The sequence below is a fragment of the Hemiscyllium ocellatum genome, chromosome 50 (assembly GCF_020745735.1).
Source record: "Hemiscyllium ocellatum isolate sHemOce1 chromosome 50, sHemOce1.pat.X.cur, whole genome shotgun sequence".
Lineage (NCBI taxonomy): Eukaryota > Metazoa > Chordata > Chondrichthyes > Orectolobiformes > Hemiscylliidae > Hemiscyllium > Hemiscyllium ocellatum.
In genome coordinates, this window is record NC_083450.1 from 5,420,953 (window position 1) to 5,442,471 (window position 21,519).

The 21,519-nt window shown below is 54.5% G+C and overlaps 1 protein-coding gene across 1 annotated transcript in view; it reads right to left on the bottom strand.

Moving 5' to 3' along the window:
- LOC132805531 (putative PIP5K1A and PSMD4-like protein) overlaps positions 1 to 18,717 on the bottom strand; it is a 78,573-nt gene extending 59,856 nt beyond the window's left edge. The window contains exon 1 of the mRNA XM_060820642.1: positions 18,438 to 18,717. Coding sequence (XP_060676625.1) covers positions 18,438 to 18,468 — 31 coding nt within the window. The 5' untranslated portion in view covers positions 18,469 to 18,717. The remainder of the gene's footprint in view (positions 1 to 18,437) is intronic.
- Between the last annotated feature and the right edge of the window lie 2,802 nt (positions 18,718 to 21,519).

Genomic DNA, 21,519 nt, shown 5'->3' on the forward strand with positions numbered 1-21,519 from the left:
GGAACGCAGGCTGATGGCATCTGCTCAGATCAAATGGATTTCCCTGATTGAATTAATGGAGGCTGCACAAATTAATTAGCCTTCAGTCACCAAGGCCTTGCTCAGAATAGACAGCACACTGGTACTGCTCTCCTGTGAGACAACATCACACCAGTAGACCTTGCCGGGCCAGCCTCTGCAATTCACCTGACTACCGGGGTCGGGTCAGCAAGCAGGAGCAGACTCTTCGTTCAAAGGAGGCCTCACAGCCAGACTCAAGTACTATTCTCGACCAAGGGGTGCAGTTGCCGCTCAATGATAATTCAAAGCAGAATCTTATACATTTCTGCTCACCCAACCCACACACGAACCCTCTACGACTAAGCTGGCTTGTACAATTTTTCTTTGAGAGCCCGATGTAATTAACTCTCATGAATTTGGGCCTCATTGGTGGACAAGTGCCAGCCTTACCATCGATAACTGCCCTCAATGCGGTAAAACAGGCTGCATTCTTAAACCACAGGTTAGGCACCTGAGCAGAGAAGAAGCTTATGTCCCACAGATGGCATGACCACTTTGCAAACCGCACGGTCGTTTCTGCAAGGGTTTTACTTGCATTCCTAAGTGACAGACAGACAAACAAAAACAGCAGTAAGGTGAAACAGCTGTTTTACTGGGGAAGAGATCAACATTCAAGCATGTCTGTGCAGCCTCAAAACACAAGGACTTAAGACAGCCCAATTAACAAGGGTGCGTCCAAACTATAATACCTGAAGCTTATAAGTCAGCATTAGACTCAGAATGAGTGTTTCCCTTCTCTTCACAGCTTCCATTAGTTTCTCACTGTGTCTATTCACCCAGCTATCACACCCACAACGTTTATAATCAAAACCAAAGTTCCATAAGTATCATCAACTTACAAATCTAAGAGTTTAATGACATGTTAAGTGAAGCAAACAGCCAATTACCAATCACTTCAAAGCTAAGTAATGGATTAACCAATTACCTAAACTTTCCTGCCACATACTCTATCTGATCGCCCCATGAGCTGCATTGGCTCCCGATCCAGTAGAAAAGTTTCCACCTTCATTTTCAAATCATCAGCACTGACCTGTGGCCAAGGTGGTGCTCCCTCAGCACTGACACTCTGATAGCATGACGCTTCGGTGGTACCAACAGTCCCTCAGCATGAATACTGTCACTGGGAACGCAGGCCCGGATTAGACGCTCAAGTCTCCAGAGCAGGAGCTGAATTAACAAGTGAGAGTAACTCACAGCAAACCACAGGAGACTCGGAAGCACCCTGAGCAACAGGTAACAACCAAACAGAGAAACACGTTTCAACACTTTCGGCAGGCCCTCGCCCACTTTGCAACATTGTGCAAAATTGGTAAGCTCCACCCTCTCCTTTCCTTGCTCCCCAACTCCAACGACGTTCAAGACGGGAGAACTGGTTGATCAAGTCTTGAGGGGAAGAAGAGAATTAGAGCAAGAATATCCACTGTTTAATCATTTACCCGATACACTCGTGAAACAAAAGGCGTTATTTTTGGAACAGCGTAGCCAAATTAAAACCAGTTCAACTTGTACTTCTAAATTCACAGCTGCACCAACAGCTCTGCATAGAACAAAAATGGCAAATTTATTTTAAGCAGCTCTGCCTCGGGGACAATTCTGATATCTAATTGGGAGAGTGGTTGTCATTTTCCCCCTTGACGTAAACTTCGAAGGTTGTGCAAAAATATTCCTACTGAAAGTATAGGTGTTGCCCACCCAGATTTGTGTTGTTTCTGGATTCTGTTCTCCATATCACGAAAGAAGCATACAGAAGCACAGTGCTCAGTCCTTCAAGTATAGGAGTTGGGAAGTCATGTTGCGGTTATACAAGGCCTCTTCTGGAGTACTGTGCCCAGTTCTGATCACCCTGTTACAGGAAGGATATTATTAAACTAAGGAGGACTCAAGAGATTTACCAAGATGTTGCTAGGTCTGGAACATTGAGTTATTAAAAAAAAGCTGGATAGACTGGGACTTTTCCCATTGGAGCACAAAGTTGAGCAGTGACCTTCTTGAGGTATATAAAATCACTAAGGGTATAGAAAGGATTAATGACAGGTGTCTTTTCCCTAGGAGGGGAGGAATTTCAAGACTTCAAGGCATATTTTTTTTTAAGGTGAGAGGAGAGATTTTTAAAAAGGGGGCTTTTTTTTTTACCCAGTGGGTAGTTTGTGTGTGGAATGAACTTCCTGAGGAAGTGCTGGATGCGAGCACAGTTAAAACGTTTAAAAGACATTTGGATAAGTACATGACTAGGAAAGGTTTGGAGGGATATGGGCCAGGTGCAGGCAGGTGGGACTAGTTTAGTTTGAATTTGTGTTCGGCATGGACTGGTTGGACTGAAGGGTCTGCTTCTGTGCTCTATGACTCTGAGTTCATAAATGATTTACAGGAGGGACCAGTGAAGTAGTTGTGAAAAGGCTGCCTACCCAGGCCGGAGAGGCTAGAACTCAGGGTTATAGTCTCAGGGTAAGCGATCACCATTTAGAGCTTCTAAAATACATTCCACAAACTGTCATCTAATGACATCAGAGCCCTGGAACAGATATGATGAGACACGAGATGATATAATGAAACCAGCCTTGTGTTGGCAATAATGTTATTGAGAAAGCTTAATTTTCAGCATGGTATTGGTATTACGACACCCGCTCCTCCTGTCATAGTTGAATCAGACTTGTGTGCACACACTCCCATTCCAGAACTCTGATAACAATACTCAAATATCGCAAACTGCAAGGTTGGTAACGACAGACTTCAAGAGGATACAGGATAGGCTGCTGGATCAAGCAGCTAATAAGCTTTACTGCAGAAAATTGTGACAATTCATTTGGATAGAAAGAGGACCAATAATGAAAGGGGCTGCAGGTGCAGTGGGACCCAAGTGCATGTGCACAAATCACTGAAGTTGATATGGTTGGTGGACAATGCAGAATATTTGACATCCTGGGCTTCACAAACGAAGGAATGGTGTACAAAAGCAAAAAAAAAGTTACGTATGAACACTGCAAGACTGGGACCTAGATTGTAAATACCAGTCGGGCCAGTTTCTAGGCTAGAGATTCGATACAAGCCAGGAAAACCAGACCTCAACTGACTACTGAGAATATCGAAGATTTAGCCCGGGGAGGAGCAAAGATAGGGTCCAATGAAATAGTGCATTAAGAGACCCACGAAGTCTCAATGGGCCAAATGGCCTTATTTCACATTATACTAGCGTCTAATTCTACCCCATATTTAGCATTCCCAGCACACTGGCCCATTTAGCATGCAACTAATCTAATGTGTAAAAACCATTAACAACACAGCGACTAACCAGCACCACACTCTTCAATGAAGCAGGTCTCACAAAGCACGCTGAGAAGGCATAGTGCCGCCAATAACTAGTGTTAACATTCTACACATTCAGCTGCTCTACACGCTACCACACAGCACCAGCACCTCATACGTTACCTCGCAATCTCGCCACGAGCTGCCCGTACCACAGCCGCAGTTCTACACCAGGAAAGACAAGCCCAGTGAAAAGAGAGAACTTGGAGGGAAGGATCGCTGCAATAAGAAAGCAGTTAGAAACCGCGCAAGACTTGGCCCCATCCCCCCAAACTGCCCCAATGCCTACAAAACCTCACTTCCCCCCAGAGCTTGCGACCCAAAAAAATTAGCACCTCTCACCACCGCAACGCTTGGCCACTTTTGCAAGGTAGGGGACACAAGGCCAATTTACACACAATAGCTCCAATAAATGATTCAGAGCAGAGAAACTGGTGACAATGGCTAAGGTCCAACATTAGACCCAGCACACCCAGAAGAACTACTCAACACTCCCTCCAAAGCCCAATGGATAGAGCTCTGGCATATTAAGAATTAGCTCAATTCACTGAGGGCAGCCATTCCTGCCCAATGCATGGGGGTTCAAACCCCACCTTAGGTGTCCACAGAATAAAATCCAGGCAGATGCTACAATCCTGGGCTGCACAAGCACCCGTGACATTTACCAAATGGTGCTGGAAATCCACAAATCCCAAGCAGTCTGAAGGCAATCTTTAAACAACTGGCATGGGGTTGGGTAAATAAGTCACGCAAAATCAATTCTGCCTTCCAAACTATTACATCAATAACACACATCACATGTTATTCATCCATGGCAAACCCTTTGTAACAGAGCACACCCAGAAGTTAAGAACTGCACACCATGCCAAACATTTAAACTATTTTCACATAAGCATTCCAACCACCCAACTCCAGATAATCCCCAGGTTCAGACTGGTTATCAAGCATTAGTTAAACTCCTTCACTCATCACCTTTGGTTCACACCGGGGCAGGCCACTCAGCATGTACATAGCAGTCACTGTTCACACTCTGGGCATTGCAGGGAAGGTGGTGTACAACAGAAAGCAGGCTTTACACTGTGACTTCAGCAGGTTCCAGCTAATAAAACCTATTTATCATAGCAAACCACACACAAGCATTAGATTGTGGTGCAGTGGCAGTGTTTTCCAACTCCTATCAGACTCTTAGTGATTTACTTTGACTCAAGTTTTAGAACCTGTGATGTAGTGTTAATCATCTGTAGGCCAAAAACATATATGGGTTCAATTCCTCCCATAACCCAAGCTCAGTAAAATAAGTCCAAACAGGTTTTTAAAAACATCTCTCTCTCACCCATCGTGATTGAGAGGCTTCTCCTCAGCGTTTTTTAAAATTTCATTCACAGCATCACTAACCAGGTCAGCATTTATTCCCCATTCCTAATTGCCCAGAGGTTAGTTAAGGGTCAGCCACTATGGGTCTGGAGTCGCATGCAGGACGTTAGTGAACTAGATGGGTTTTTCCAACAATTGAAAATGGATTCAGTTAGCATTAGTCTCTCAATTCCAGGCTTTCGTTGAATTCAAAAAGCAACCATCTGCTGTGGCAGGATTTGAACCCGGGTCCCCAGAACATTGCGTGAGTCATGAGATGAATAGTCCAGTGATAAAAACCACTAGGCCATCACCTCCCCATTTGACTGTCCGTGCTGTTGGCAGATCTGAATACAGTAGGTCACATCCAGACTCTAAATCAGTCATACCAAAAGGCAGACAGACCCGAGACAAACTGAGGGCCTTCAGCTGACCTGCAACTCACCTCCATGTTTCAGCGAGAACCCAAACAGAACCCAGCGACCCAAAGCGTTAACAGATTTCTCTCCACTCAACGGAGCTATTCCTGTTTTTGTTTCTGCTAGTGGAAAGGCTCTTATTTCTATAGGACGTTGCATGGTCACGACAGATTAAGTGCCTTAAACCAAATGAGGTACTTTTTGTTCTGATGAGAAGTCACATGGGTGGACTGCAACACCAAGCTCCCAATAACCTATACGATGACAAGGACCAGTTCATCTGCTTTTTTTAAAAAAAACTGATGAGGGGAAGTTGGGTTGAGGGATGCATTTTGACCCAATTATTGGGGTAAATGACCTCCAAACTCTTCTGACATCAGCTGTGAAACCTTTTAGTCTGCCTCAAGGAGGTTGGTGGGTCCTTGGTCCGCTACGTTTTAGAGATTTTTACTGCACCAGAATAATCAAGGCAGTCGGACGGACATCTTCCCACTCAAGATCCATGTTTGGCTTCAATTTTTGAGATGTTCTGAAAGGAATTCTGAAGCCTACTCCTGCTAATGAATTCCATTACAGCACTCAGCAGTGAAGCAGCACAAGTGACTTTGATCCATCTCGCAGAAAGTGAGCGCATTAGTCAGTTTTCAAATCACCAACCTCTCCACAGCATCAATTTAATCCATCATATCAGCGTGCAATGACTTACACCCGTTCATTGGTCATAAAAATAGTAAGAGTTAAAACATGAAAAACAATTATTTGACCCAGTTTACCAATCACACATGCTTCACCCACTGACCCACTGTCAGAGGGCCAGGGCTGAGGTAGTGCCACACTGTTGGGAGGTTCTGATCTTTCAAATGAGATGTTAAACAGAGGCCAAGTCTGCCTCAAGTTAACGCAGAAAAACCCACGGCCTCCATTTCAAAACGCTGAGGGAGTTCTCCCAGTGTTGAGAGCCAACAGCAAACCCTCAAACATTATCGTAAATCATCAGGCCTCTACCAAAGTGGCCGTTGTGGGACCTTGCTGAGCACAACTTGATGCTTTGGGACGTCCAGAGGTCATCAACAATCCGACACCACTGCCAAATCATCAACCGCTAATCCAGCGATGACATGCACAGCCTCACAACTCTGAGCAATGCTCTCAAATCTCCTGCACCTGAAAGTTTCTGCTGCTTGCCTTGATTGATTCTCAACTGTATTTTGCAGTTCATGGGCTGAAAGGTTTCGATATTCAAAAATTAAGAACCCCGGACTGACACTGCACGCACAACCAGGTTCACCCTCCTAATCTAAACTTTCCCATCAATGCATCCCAGCTGCAGGCCCTGAAAAAACATTCAAGTTCCTGAAGAGACAAGTCAGCAGATAACCCCTCCCAACAATAAGCACCTTGTACAAAATTACGCCTCAACCCATTTTGGTCGCTGGTTCCTCCCAGAGATTGCAATTAAACTTGAATATCTTGGCTCCATTATAATAAATACGTGGGCAAACTCTGCTCAGTTCCTGTGTCTGCACTGTGCAATGTCACACCCGTCTGCAGAGAGCCATTTCTTTACACCATCTCCACCCCAAGCCAGTTTGTTCCAATTATTCTGAAGCAGATTGGCCCACAGCACCAGCTCCTGGGTACCAGCTCTCTTGCCGACCCATTAAGACCTTGCCCAGGTATTCACATGCAGGACGGGTCAGTAGGCAGTCTAGAACTTGAGACTGTTCAACTCCTCCAATCCCTGCCCACCACTTGGGAGTCTCATGTCAAATCCCATTCTCCCAGACAGCATAGGGTCTGTTCCATAGTGGCACTGGGGGAATGTCAGTCAGGATTCCGCATTCACCTCCTCAGAGTGGGGAGTCCAGCTCGATCAAGGTAGGGGGTGCGACTACACCACAATCTGCACATGCAGTATAACATGGCCACAGAGTCACTTTAATAGCAAGGCAGGGTAGATCATAATGAAACTCCTCAGAAATCGCATTCCACATTGACTGGACAGGCAGTGCAGGAGTGGTGGTTAATTGGCCTCCCTGGCTCATGTGGTGACAAAACCTAGTAGATTTACCTTCATCCAGGATGAGAAGCTGCAGAGCACTGGTGTTGACCCAGTTATGTCAGCTTGCCTTGCAGACATCGAAATGAGGCCAGCCAAATTAGACACTTTCAAACGTTCTCATTCGCTGCTGTCACATCAGTGTGCCAGGAGACAGCCAGGTCAATGCCCGGCAGACAGATATACACACAGTAAACTGGGTCATGTCTGGACAGGTTACAATCCCACAGCAAAGGGAGTAACTTTCCACAGCCGATACCTCCATGACAGTCATGGCAGATGGGACAGGGAAAGGAGCCTTCTCAAATACTCTGCACACTTTTTCTACCCCAAAAACAGTAACCACCAGGAAAAGAGTTTGGAAACACCACTTTTCCAAGTTTAGGAATTAGCTCTCCAAACCTCTCCCACTCCTGTTGACATGCCATATTTAAAACCAACCTCCTTGATTGAGCCTTTCCCCAATATCTCAGGTTGTTTGACAACATTCCTACAAAGCACCATGCAAGATACAGGTTGATTAGAAGACAAAGACAGGCATCAACCGACAACGTGACAACTACGAAGTCCAGTCCAGGCCAGCCGAGGGATGAGTGCACCGTACACATCAATCCTTTGTTCTAGGTGGTTACCACCCAAGATTGTATACCATCACAGCAACCCACTGATGGGCACACAGCATCATGAAATCAGTAGCCTGAGAAATTTGGGCTGGTTTCCTTTTTGGAGCCACACGACAATGCTATTAAGCCACGGTTAAAAAGAACTTCGTAGGACAAGGCAAGGCTGTCGATGACAAATTGGTTATTTTGAAGTCTTGAACTGTGGAGATGTTTACCACAAGATTGTTGAAGATAAGCCTATCTAGACAGTGTGACATTTGCATATATGTGGCAAGATAAGGCTCTTTCAGTTCCCCCGATAGCATGGAACCTAACATCACACTGCCTGGTAACCTAATGGACAATTTCTTCAGGAATAATAAAAATAAGACCAGTGAACAGAACCACACAATACTTGACTTTCCTCCTCACCCTGCGTTGAATCTAATATTTGAGCGTGAAGAATTGTGGGACAGTAAAAGTGCTATAGAAATGTAAGTTGTCTTATTCTAGAATTACCGGTGCATTTACTACCCCCCTCTTCAGTGGCAGGCCTATATTACTCGGCTCAACATGGAAACTGAAAGCATTTTACAATAAAAAAGCTTGCCATCACATAAGTCAACCTCCACGCCACTTACCTGCGTAGTGAGGAAGCACAAGCATTAAGAATGAGGTGGAAACCTGACCCTTCGAGACACCTTGTTTTAGAACACCCCACAAAGGGGACATATCCTCACCAACCCACCCCCCCAAGACAATCCAGCATTACAATCGAGCAATTCTTGCTCTTCTCAAATTCATTGAGTAAACGTCAACCTGTTCAATTTTTCCATATAAGACAACCCCCTCATCAAATCAGACCAGCGAAACATCCTTGAACAGATTCCTCCTCAAGCAAATCCACAACAGTGTACACCTACAGTCATTGGTTATTCCATGGCAGCCTGCGGTTGACAGTCACCCAATGATTGAGTAACTCTGCCTCTCTGGATGATGGCATCTGAAGGCCAGCAACACAGCACCATTGGTGTCTGATTCTAAACTTCTATTAGCCAAAAACAAACAAACCACATCAATGTAAGCCATGAAATCTAGACAGGGATGGAACTGTGCTTATGTCCAAAATGAGATTGCAGTCCAATTCCCAAAATCTCAAAGGCTGTCTATTTTTCTTAAACATGTCCCAAAAACGTCCGGGGAAATTGATGTCTGTATTTAGCACAACAGCTTTCACACCTTCTTACATCTCATACACTTTAGAAATATTACAGGTAGTTGAAAGAGATACATCAATTATTAGGGGTTATGAGCTCAAAGCGGGAGAGGAAAGTTTAGGGGAGATAAGTGTGGAAAGTTCTTCAACCAGAGGGTGGTTGGTGCCTGGAACACGTTGCTAGTAGAGGAACAGGCACAATACCATCACTTAAATTGTATCTAAACAGATACATTAATGAGCAGGGAGCAGAGGGATACAGACCCTTAGAAAATAGGCGGCAGGTTGAGATAGAGGATGGATCAGCACAGGCTTGGAACGCCAAAGGGCCTGTCCCTGTGCTGAAATTTTCTTTGTTCTTATCAACAAACATGCAGTTAAAAACATACTTGACCATTTCCATATATGTATTACATCCAGTAATAGAGATCGCATTAACCTAATTTTAGGTTTTGCAGTTATTTAGAGGCGACTTTATTTTTATGTCATTAGCTTACAGTCAAAAATAACACCATCTGGGACGAGAGAGAGAAAAAGAGAGACTGAGACTATGACAGAGTGAGAAATTCAGAGAGGGAACCAGATGTTACTTTAATATATTAATGGGGAATTTTTTTGTTACAAGTGTAACTAGCCAACTATCTTTCCAGAAACCTCCATTACCTAACATTTTTCTCTCCCAATCTCTTTCCTCCATCACAACTTACCGTTCCCCCTCCCTATTTTTCTATTTGCTGCTCATCACTTAAACGTCTCCTAACTCCACGTACCTTTTCCTCTACACATCATCTATAATTCCCCACCATCTTCACACCACTCCTTTCTCCTCACTTTACCTCCCCTCATTCCCTGTTCCCTATCCTCCTGTTCCCCTCTCACCCAATCATCCCTTCCTAACAACCTCTCCATTTCAACTCCCTCCCCAACCTCTTTTCTATTTCCCTTTACCCTACGATCATCCTCTCCCTATCCTCATTTCCATTCCCCTTTTTTCCTCACAATCCACCCCACCATCCCTATCCCCATCTTTCTACCTCTGCTCCCACAATCCTGTCCATACCCTCCTCTCCAGCCCCCACCCTATCCTTGCCGCCATCCATCCTCATCTTCATACCTCTGCTCTCATAATCCTCTCCCCCTTCCCTGTCCTCATCTCTACACTTCTGCTCCCAATATCCTCCCTCCCTGTCATCCCCTCCTTCCCTGTCCTCATCTTCATATCTGTTCCAACAATCCTCCATCCCTATCCTCATCTTTACACCTCTTCTCCCACAATCTTTCCTCCCTATGCGACCCTCAATCCCTATCCTCATCTTTATACCTCTGTGCCCAAAATCATCTGTCTATCCCCTCCATAGCCTGATATTTCTACTTCTCTCAATCCTCTCACTCCAGCCCACCCCCACCACCTCAAGGCCCATCACCACCAACTCAAGCCCCTCCACCCCCGTACCACCTCAGGCTCCTCCCAATCCCCCTCCACAAGTCCCCCCCATCCACCTTCTTCCCCCGCCACCTCAAGCCCCCAAAACCCTTCCCCACCTCAAGCCACCCCCAAAATCCCTTCTCCCCCTCCACAAGCCCCCTCAAATCCCTTCTCTCCCCTCCACAAGCCCCCTCAAATCCCTCAACCCCCCCAAAATCCCTTCTCCCCCTCCACAAGCCCCCTCAAATCCCTTCTCTCCCCTCCACAAGCCCCCTCAAATCCCTCAACCCCCCCAAATTCCCTTCTCCCCCCTCCACAAGCCCCCTCAAATCCCCCAAAACCCTCCCCACCAATCCCTTCTCCCCCCCTCCACAAGCCCCCCCAAATCCCTTCTCCCCCCCAAAATCCCTTCTCCCGCCCTCCACAAGCCCCCCCCAAAATCCCTTCTCCCCCCTCCACAAGCCCCCCCCAAATCCCTTCTCCCCCCCACAAGCCCCCCAAAAACCCTTCGCCCCCCAAAAACCCTTCGCCCCCCCTCCACAAGCCCCCCAAAAACCCTTCGCCCCCCCTCCACAAGCCCCCCAAAAACCCTTCGCCCCCCCTCCACAAGCCCCCCAAAAACCCTTCGCCCCCCCTCCACAAGCCCCCCAAAAACCCTTCGCCCCCCCTCCACAAGCCCCCCAAAAACCCTTCGCCCCCCCTCCACAAGCCCCCCAAAAACCCTTCGCCCCCCCTCCACAAGCCCCCCAAAAACCCTTCGCCCCCCCTCCACAAGCCCCCCAAAAACCCTTCGCCCCCCCTCCACAAGCCCCCCAAAAACCCTTCGCCCCCCCTCCACAAGCCCCCCAAAAACCCTTCGCCCCCCCTCCACAAGCCCCCCAAAAACCCTTCGCCCCCCCTCCACAAGCCCCCCAAAAACCCTTCGCCCCCCCTCCACAAGCCCCCCAAAAACCCTTCGCCCCCCCTCCACAAGCCCCCCAAAAACCCTTCGCCCCCCCTCCACAAGCCCCCCAAAAACCCTTCGCCCCCCCTCCACAAGCCCCCCAAAAACCCTTCGCCCCCCCTCCACAAGCCCCCCAAAAACCCTTCGCCCCCCCTCCACAAGCCCCCCAAAAACCCTTCGCCCCCCCTCCACAAGCCCCCCAAAAACCCTTCGCCCCCCCTCCACAAGCCCCCCAAAAACCCTTCGCCCCCCCTCCACAAGCCCCCCAAAAACCCTTCGCCCCCCCTCCACAAGCCCCCCAAAAACCCTTCGCCCCCCCTCCACAAGCCCCCCAAAAACCCTTCGCCCCCCCTCCACAAGCCCCCCAAAAACCCTTCGCCCCCCCTCCACAAGCCCCCCAAAAACCCTTCGCCCCCCCTCCACAAGCCCCCCAAAAACCCTTCGCCCCCCCTCCACAAGCCCCCCAAAAACCCTTCGCCCCCCCTCCACAAGCCCCCCAAAAACCCTTCGCCCCCCCTCCACAAGCCCCCCAAAAACCCTTCGCCCCCCCTCCACAAGCCCCCCAAAAACCCTTCGCCCCCCCTCCACAAGCCCCCCAAAAACCCTTCGCCCCCCCTCCACAAGCCCCCCAAAAACCCTTCGCCCCCCCTCCACAAGCCCCCCAAAAACCCTTCGCCCCCCCTCCACAAGCCCCCCAAAAACCCTTCGCCCCCCCTCCACAAGCCCCCCAAAAACCCTTCGCCCCCCCTCCACAAGCCCCCCAAAAACCCTTCGCCCCCCCTCCACAAGCCCCCCAAAAACCCTTCGCCCCCCCTCCACAAGCCCCCCAAAAACCCTTCGCCCCCCCTCCACAAGCCCCCCAAAAACCCTTCGCCCCCCCTCCACAAGCCCCCCAAAAACCCTTCGCCCCCCCTCCACAAGCCCCCCAAAAACCCTTCGCCCCCCCTCCACAAGCCCCCCAAAAACCCTTCGCCCCCCCTCCACAAGCCCCCCAAAAACCCTTCGCCCCCCCTCCACAAGCCCCCCAAAAACCCTTCGCCCCCCCTCCACAAGCCCCCCAAAAACCCTTCGCCCCCCCTCCACAAGCCCCCCCAAAAACCCTTCGCCCCCCCTCCACAAGCCCCCCAAAAACCCTTCGCCCCCCCTCCACAAGCCCCCCAAAAACCCTTCGCCCCCCCCTCCACAAGCCCCCCAAAAACCCTTCGCCCCCCCTCCACAAGCCCCCCCAATACCCTTCGCCCCCCCTCCACAAGCCCCCCCAATACCCTTCGCCCCCCCTCCACAAGCCCCCCCAATACCCTTCGCCCCCCCTCCACAAGCCCCCCCAAATACCCTTCGCCCCCCCTCCACAAGCCCCCCCAAATCCCTTCTCCCCCCCTCCACAAGCCCCCCCAAATCCCTTCTCCCCCCTCCACAAGCCCCCCAAAAACCCTTCGCCCCCCCTCCACAAGCCCCCCAAATACCCTTCGCCCCCCCTCCACAAGCCCCCCCAAATACCCTTCGCCCCCCCTCCACAAGCCCCCCCAAATCCCTTCTCCCCCCCTCCACAAGCCCCCCCAAATCCCTTCTCCCCCCTCCACAAGCCCCCCCAAATCCCTTCTCCCCCCTCCACAAGCCCCCCCAAATCCCTTCTCCCCCCTGCACAAGCCCCCTCAAATCCCTCCACCCCCCCATATCCCTCTCCCCAATCCCTTCTCCCCCCTCCACAAGCCCCCCAAATCCCTTCCCCCACCTCAAACCCCCCCAAATCCCTTCCCCCCTCAAGCCCCCCTAAATCCGTTCCCCTCCCCCAACTGCAAGCCCCCGCCAAATCCCTTCCCCCCAACCTCAAGCCCCCCCAAATCCCTTCCTCCCCACCAAGCCCCCCCAAAATCCCTTCCTCTCCACCTCAAGTCCCACCCACCTCAAGCCCCCCCAAATCCCTTCCGCCCCACCTCAAGCCTCCCAACTCTCTTCCCCTCCCCCAACTGCAAAGCCCCCAAACCCCTTCCTCCCCACCTCAGAACCCCCCAAATCCCTTCCTCCCCACCTCAAGCCCCCCCAAATCCCTTCCCCTCCCCCAACTGCAAGGCCCCCAAATTTCTTCCTCCCCACCTCAAGCCCCCCCAAATCCCTTCCCCTCCCCCAACTGCAAGGCCCCCAAATTTCTTCCTCCCCACCTCAAGCCCCCCCAAATCCCTTCCCCCCCCCCACCTCAAGCCCCCCCAATCCCTCCCCCCCACCACCTCAAGCCCCCCCAATCCCTTCCCCTCCCCAACTACAAGGCCCCCAAAGCCCTTCCTCCCCACCTCAAGCCCCCCCAAATCCCTTCCCCTCCCCAACTGCAAGGCCCTCAAAGCCCTTCCTCCCCACTTCAAGGCCCCCCCAAATCCCTTCCTCCCCACTTCAAGCCCCCGCCAAATCCCTTCCTCCCCACTTCAAGGCCCCCCCAAATCCCTTCCTCCCCACTTCAAGCCCCCCCCAAATCCCTTCCTCCCCACTTCAAGCCCCCCCCTCCTCAAGCCGCCCAAATCCCTTCCCCCCCACCTCAAGCCCCCCCAATCCCTTCCCCTCCCCAACTACAAGCCCCCGCCAAATCCCTTCCTCCCCCCACCTCAAGCCCCCGCCAAATCCCTTCCTCCCCACTTCAAGCCCCCCCCAAATCCCTTCCTCCCCACTTCAAGCCCCCCCCCCTCAAGCCCCCCAAATCCCTTCCCCTCCCCCAACTGCAAGCCCTCCAATCCCTTCCCCCCCACCTCAAGCCCCCCCAATCCCTTCCCCTCCCCAACTACAAGCCCCCGCCAAATCCCTTCCTCCCCCCCACCTCAAGCCCCCGCCAAATCCCTTCCTCCCCCCCACCTCAAGCCCCCGCCAAATCCCTTCCTCCCCCCCACCTCAAGCCCCGCCAAATCCCTTCCTCCCCCCCACCTCAAGCCCCCGCCAAATCCCTTCCTCCCCCCCACCTCAAGCCCCCGCCAAATCCCTTCCTCCCCCCCACCTCAAGCCCCCGCCAAATCCCTTCCTCCCCCCCACCTCAAGCCCCCCCAAATCCCTTCCTCCCCCCCACCTCAAGCCCCCCCAAATCCCTTCCTCCCCCCCACCTCAAGCCCCCCCAATCCCTTCCTCCCCCCCACCTCAAGCCCCCCCAAATCCCTTCCTCCCCCCCACCTCAAGCCCCCCCAAATCCCTTCCTACCCCCCACCTCAAGCCCCCCCAAATCCCTTCCTACCCCCACCTCAAGCCCCCCCAAATCCCTTCCTCCCCCCCACCTCAAGCCCCCCCAAATCCCTTCCTCCCCCCCACCTCAAGCCCCTCCAAATCCCTTCCTCCCCCCCAAATCCTTTCCCCCCACCCTCAAGCCCCCCCAAATCCCTTCCTCCCCCCCACCTCAAGCCCCCCCAAATCCCTTCCTCCCCCCCAAATCCTTTCCCCCCACCCTCAAGCCCCCCCAAATCCCTTCCTCCCCCCACCTCAAGCCCCCCCAAATCCCTTCCTCCCCCCCACCTCAAGCCCCCCCAAATCCCTTCCTCCCCCCCACCTCAAGCCCCCCCAAATCCCTTCCTCCCCCCCACCTCAAGCCCCCCCAAATCCCTTCCTCCCCCCCAAATCCTTTCCCCCCACCCTCAAGCCCCCCCAAATCCCTTCCTCCCCCCCACCTCAAGCCCCCCCAAATCCCTTCCTCCCCCCAAATCCTTTCCCCCCACCCTCAAGCCCCCCCAAATCCCTTCCTACCCCCCACCTCAAGCCCCCCCAAATCCCTTCCTCCCCCCCCACCTCAAGCCCCCCCAAATCCCTTCCTCCCCCCCCACCTCAAGCCCCCCCAAATCCCTTCCTCCCCCCCCACCTCAAGCCCCCCCAAATCCCTTCCTCCCCCCCCACCTCAAGCCCCCCCAAATCCCTTCCTCCCCCCCCACCTCAAGCCCCCCCAAATCCCTTCCTCCCCCCCCACCTCAAGCCCCCCCAAATCCCTTCCTCCCCCCCAAATCCTTTCCCCCCACCCTCAAGCCCCCCCAAATCCCTTCCTCCCCCCACCTCAAGCCCTCCCAAATCCCTTCCTCCCCCCACCCTCAAGCCCCCCCAAATCCCTTCCTCCCCTCACCTCAAGCCCCCCCAAATCCCTTCCTCCCCCCCAAATCCCTTCCCCCTCACCTCAAGCCCCCCCAAATCCCATCCTCCCCCCCAAATCCCTTCCCCCACCCTCAAGCCCACCCAAATCCCTTCCCCCCACCCTCAAGCCCCCCCAAATCCCTTCCCCCCACCCTCAAGCCCCCCCAAATCCCTTCCTCCCCCCAAACCCTTCCCCCCACCCTCAAGCCCCACCAAATCCCTTCCTCCCCCCAAACCCTTCCCCCCACCCTCAAGCCCCACCAAATCCCTTCCTCCCCCCAAACCCTTCCCCCCACCCTCAAGCCCCCCCAAATCCCTTCCTCCCCCCAAACCCTTCCCCCAACCCTCAAGCCCCCCCAAATCCCTTCCTCCCCCCAAACCCTTCCCCCCACCCTCAAGCCCCCCCAATACCCTTCCTCCCCCCAAACCCTTCCCCCCACCCTCAAGCCCCCCCAATACCCTTCCTCCCCCCAAATCCCTTCCCCCCCACCCTCAAGCCCTCCCAAATCCCTTCCCCCCCACCCTCAAGCCCTCCCAAATCCCTTCCTCCCCCCACCCTCAAGTCGCCCAAATCCCATCCTCCCCACCCTCAAGCCCCCCCAAATCCCTTCCTCCCCACCCTCAAGCCCCCCCAATACCCTTCCTCCCCCCAAATCCCTTCCCCCCCACCCTCAAGCCCCCCCAAATCCCTTCCTCCCCACCCTCAAGCCCCCCCAAATCCCTTCCTCCCCACCCTCAAGCCCCCCCAAATCCCTTCCTCCCCACCCTCAAGCCCCCCCAAATCCCTTCCTCCCCCCCCACCTCAAGCCCCCCCAAATCCCTTCCTCCCCCCCACCTCAAGCCCCCCCAAATCCCTTCCTCCCCCCCACCTCAAGCCCCCCCAAATCCCTTCCTCCCCCCCACCCTCAAGCCCCCCCAAATCCCTTCCTCCCCCCCACCCTCAAGCCCCCCCAAATCCCTTCCTCCCCCCGAAATCCTTTCCCCCACCCTCAAGCCCCCCCAAATCCCTTCCTCCCCCCGAAATCCTTTCCCCCACCCTCAAGCCCCCCCAAATCCCTTCCTCCCCCCCACCTCAAGCCCCCCCAAATCCCTTCCTCCCCCCGAAATCCTTTCCCCCCACCCTCAAGCCCCCCCAAATCCCTTCCTCCCCCCACCTCAAGCCCTCCCAAATCCCTTCCTCCCCCCACCTCAAGCCCTCCCAAATCCCTTCCTCCCCCCACCTCAAGCCCCCCCAAATCCCTTCCTCCCCCCACCTCAAGCCCCCCCAAATCCCTTCCTCCCCCCACCTCAAGCCCCCCCAAATCCCTTCCTCCCCCCACCTCAAGCCCCCCCAAATCCCTTCCTCCCCCCACCTCAAGCCCCCCCAAATCCCTTCCTCCCCCCACCTCAAGCCCCCCCAAATCCCTTCCTACCCCCCAAATCCCTTCCTCCCCCCACCTCAAGCCCCCGCCAAATCCCTTCCTCCCCCCCACCTCAAGCCCCCGCCAAATCCCTTCCTCCCCCCCACCTCAAGCCCCCGCCAAATCCCTTCCTCCCCCCCACCTCAAGCCCCCCCAAATCCCTTCCTCCCCCCCACCTCAAGCCCCCCCAAATCCCTTCCTCCCCCCCCACCTCAAGCCCCCCCAAATCCCTTCCTCCCCCCGAAATCCTTTCCCCCCACCCTCAAGCCCCCCCAAATCCCTTCCTCCCCCCACCTCAAGCCCTCCCAAATCCCTTCCTCCCCCCACCTCAAGCCCCCCCAAATCCCTTCCTACCCCCAAATCCCTTCCCCCCACCCTCAAGCCCCCCCAAATCCCTTCCTCCCCCCAAATCCCTTCCCCCCACCCTCAAGCCCCCCCAAATCCCTTCCTCCCCCCAAATCCCTTCCCCCCACCCTCAAGCCCCCCCAAATCCCTTCCTCCCCCCAAATCCCTTCCCCCCACCCTCAAGCCCCCCCAAATCCCTTCCTCCCCCGAAATCCTTTCCCCCCACCCTCAAGCCCCCCCAAATCCCTTCCTCCCCCGAAATCCTTTCCCCCCACCCTCAAGCCCCCCCAAATCCCTTCCTCCCCCCCACCTCAAGCCCCCCCAAATCCCTTCCTCCCCCCGAAATCCTTTCCCCCCACCCTCAAGCCCCCCCAAATCCCTTCCTCCCCCCACCTCAAGCCCCCCAAATCCCTTCCTACCCCCCAAATCCCTTCCCCCCACCCTCAAGCCCCCCCCAAATCCCTTCCTCCCCCCACCTCAAGCCCTCCCAAATCCCTTCCTCCCCTCACCTCAAGCCCCCCCAAATCCCTTCCCCCCACCCTCAAGCCCCCCCAAATCCCTTCCCCCCACCTCAAGCCCCCCCAAGTCCCTTCCTCCCCCCCAAATCCCTTCCCCCCACCCTCAAGCCCCCCCAAATCCCTTCCTTCCCCCCACCTCAAGCCCCCCCAAGTCCCTTCCTCCCCCCCAAATCCCTTCCCCCCACCCTCAAGCCCCCCCCAAATCCCTTCCTCCCCCCACCTCAAGCCCTCCCAAATCCCTTCCTCCCCTCACCTCAAGCCCCCCCAAATCCCTTCCCCCCACCCTCAAGCCCCCCCAAATCCCTTCCCCCCACCTCAAGCCCCCCCAAGTCCCTTCCTCCCCCCCAAATCCCTTCCCCCCACCCTCAAGCCCCCCCAAATCCCTTCCTTCCCCCCACCTCAAGCCCCCCCAAGTCCCTTCCTCCCCCCCAAATCCCTTCCCCCCACCCTCAAGCCCTCCCAAATCCCTTCCTCCCCCCACCTCACGCCCCCCCAAATCCCTTCCTCCCCACCCTCAAGCCCCCCCCCAATCCCTTCCCCTCCTCCAAGCCCCCCCCAAATCCCTTACCCCTCCCACTTCGCCCTCCTCTCCCTTCCTTCTACTCTATCACTCCTCTCATACCTCACACCCCTCCCTCCCTCCCTCTCATTCCCCCTGATCCCGGCCGGCCTGCCTCGCCCCCCGCCCCCCGCGGGCTCTCCCTTACCTGCGGTTCCGCTGCTGCCCTCCGCCGCCATCTTGCCGCCGAGGCTGAGTCGCAAACCCCGAAGCCTGCGGCTAGATCAGCGACACCATCGCGTCCGACCCACCGACGTCCGGGAGGTCTGCGCCCACAGAAGGGGACGCGGGGGGAACCATAAACCCCTTCCGGATGTTTCTGTTGCTGAGATGTGGGTGTGTAAGGGGGAGGGGGAAGGAAGGCCACGAGTGAAGACTCCACCGGCGAGCGGGACCCCAGCTGCCGCGGCTCCGCCGTGCGGGCCCACAACCACGCCTGCGCGGGCGCCGGCACCCTCCACCCAATCGCCCTGATGCGCCTGCGCGGCTACCGGCGCCTGGTCTCGCGAGTGCGCCTGCGCAGCAGCCTCTGCCTCTCCCGGCCAATCGTTCTCCCTGCTTGCGCCGACGCTGGTGCCGCGACTTTCGCGCGCTGCGCGTGTTCCGTGCTCGCACGTGCCTGGTGGTGTCATCCCAGGAGCCAACCGACTTTCCCGCCCTTCGCCCTGTGGCGGTTAGGAGGGCGGTGCTGGCGGGAGGGAGGCCCCCCGATGTCTGAACTTCGATAGTCCAGGTTTTCACAACGGCTTCCGTCGGTGTTATCCGTTCTCCCCCACCCCGATAGGGGTGTGTCAGCGGACCAGGATCACGTTGAGGGAGTCCTAGGTCATAGTGAAGAAGACCAGCAACACGGTGAGGGTCACGGTGAAGCGGATCGGGATCATGGTGAAGCAGACCAGGATCACAGTGAAGCGGATCGGGATCAAGGCGAAGCAGATCAGGATCACGGTGAAGCGGGTTGGGATCATGGTGAAGCAGATCAGGATCACGGTGAAGCGGATTGGGATCATGGTGAAGCAGACCAGGATCACGGTGAAGCGGATCGGGATCAAGGCGAAGCAGACCAGGATCACGGTGAAGCGGATCGGGATCAAGGCGAGGCAGACCAGGATCACGGTGAAGCGGATCGGGATCAAGGCGAAGCAGACCGGGGTCACGGTGAAGCGGATCGGGATCAAGGTGAGGCAGATCGGGATCATGGTGAAGCAGACCGGGATCATGGTGAAGCAGACCGGGATCACGGTGAAGCGGATCGGGATCAAGGCGAGGCAGACCAGGATCACAGTGAAGCGGATCGGGATCACGGTGAAGCAGACCAGAATCACGATGAAGCATATCGGGATCATGGTGAAGCAGATCGGGATCACGGTGGAGCGGATCGGGATCAAGGCGAAGCAGATCAGGATCAAGGAGATGCAGACCAGGATCACGGTGAAGCGGATCGGGATCAAGGCGAAGCAGACCGGGGCCACGGTGAAGCGGATCGGGATCAAGGCGAGGCAGACCAGGATCACGGTGAAGCGAATTGGGATCAAGGCGAAGCAGACCGGGGTCACAGTGAAGTGGATCGGGATCAAGGCAAGGCAGACCAGGATCACGGTGAAGCGGATCGGGATCAAGGTGAAGCAGACCAGGATCACGATGAAGCATATCGGGATCATGGTGAAGCAGATCGGGATCACGGTGAAGCGGAGCGGGATCAAGGCGAAGCAGATCGGGATCACGGTGAAGCGGATCAAGGCAAAAGCAGATCTGGATCACGGTGAAGCAGATTGGGATCACGGTGAAGCGGATCGGGATCAAGGCGAAGCAGACGGGATCACGGTGAAGCGGATCGGGATCAAGGCGAAGCAGATCGGGATCACGGTGAAGCAGATCGGGATCAAGGCGAAGCAGATCGGGATCACGGTGAAGCAGATCGGGATCACGGTGAAGCGGATCGGGATCATGATGAAGGAGGGCTGGATTATGGTGAAGCAGATCGGGATCACAATGAAGCAGATTGGGATCATTATGAAGGAGGGCTGGATCACGGTGAAGCAGATTGGGATCACAGTGAAGCAGATTGGGATCACAGTGAAGCGGATCAGGATCACGGTGAAGTGGATCGGGATCACGGTGAAGCAGATCGGGATCATGGTGAAGGAGAGCTGGATCACGGTGAAGCAGATCGGGATCATGGTGAAGGAGGGCTGGATTATGGTGAAGCAGATTGGGATCACGGTGAAGCAGATCTGGATCATTATGAAGGAGGGCTGGATTATGGTGAAGCAGATCGGGATCACGGTGAAGCAGATCAGGATCAAGGCAAAGCAGATCGGGATCACAGTAAAGCAGACCAGGATCACAGCGAAGCAAACTGGGACCATGTTGAAGCAAATCGGGATCACGGTGAAGCAGACCAGGATCACACTGAAGCAAATTGGGATCATGGTGCAGCTCACCAGGCTCACATTGATGCAGATCAGAATCACTGTGAAGCAGACCAGGATCATTGTGAAGCCGATTGGGATCACAGTAAAGCAGACCAGGATCACAGTGAAAGAGACGGGGATCACATAGAAGTAGATCGGGATCGTGGTGAAGCAGACCAGGATCACATATGAGCAGATGAAGATCACAGTGAAGCAGACCAGGATCACATTGATACAGACCAGGATCACTGTGAAACAGACTGGGATCACACTGAAGCAAATTGGGATCACAGTGCAGCTCACCAGGCTCACATTGATGCAGATCAGAATCACTGTGAAGCAGACCAGGATCACAGTGAAGGAGACCGGGATCACGGTGAAGCAGATCAGGATCACATTGAAAGAGTCGGGGATCACAGTGAAAGAGACCGGGATCATGGTAAAGCAGACCAGGATCACACTGAAGCAGATCGGGTTCATGGTGAAGCAGGTTGGAGTCACGGTGAAGCAGATCGGGATCACGGTGAAGCGGATCGGGATCGCGATGAAGCAGATCGGGATCGTGGTGAAGCAGATCGGGATCGCGATGAAGCAGATCGGGTTCATGGTGAAGCAGATCGGGATCACGGTGAAGCAGATCGGGATCGCGATGAAGCAGATCGGGATCGTGGTGAAGCAGATCGGGATCGCGATGAAGCAGATCGGGATCGCGGCGAAGCGGATCGGGATCGTGGTGAAGCAGATCGGGATCGCGGTGAAGCAGATCGGGATCGCGGTGAAGCAGATCGGGATCACAGTGAAGCAGATCAGGATCAC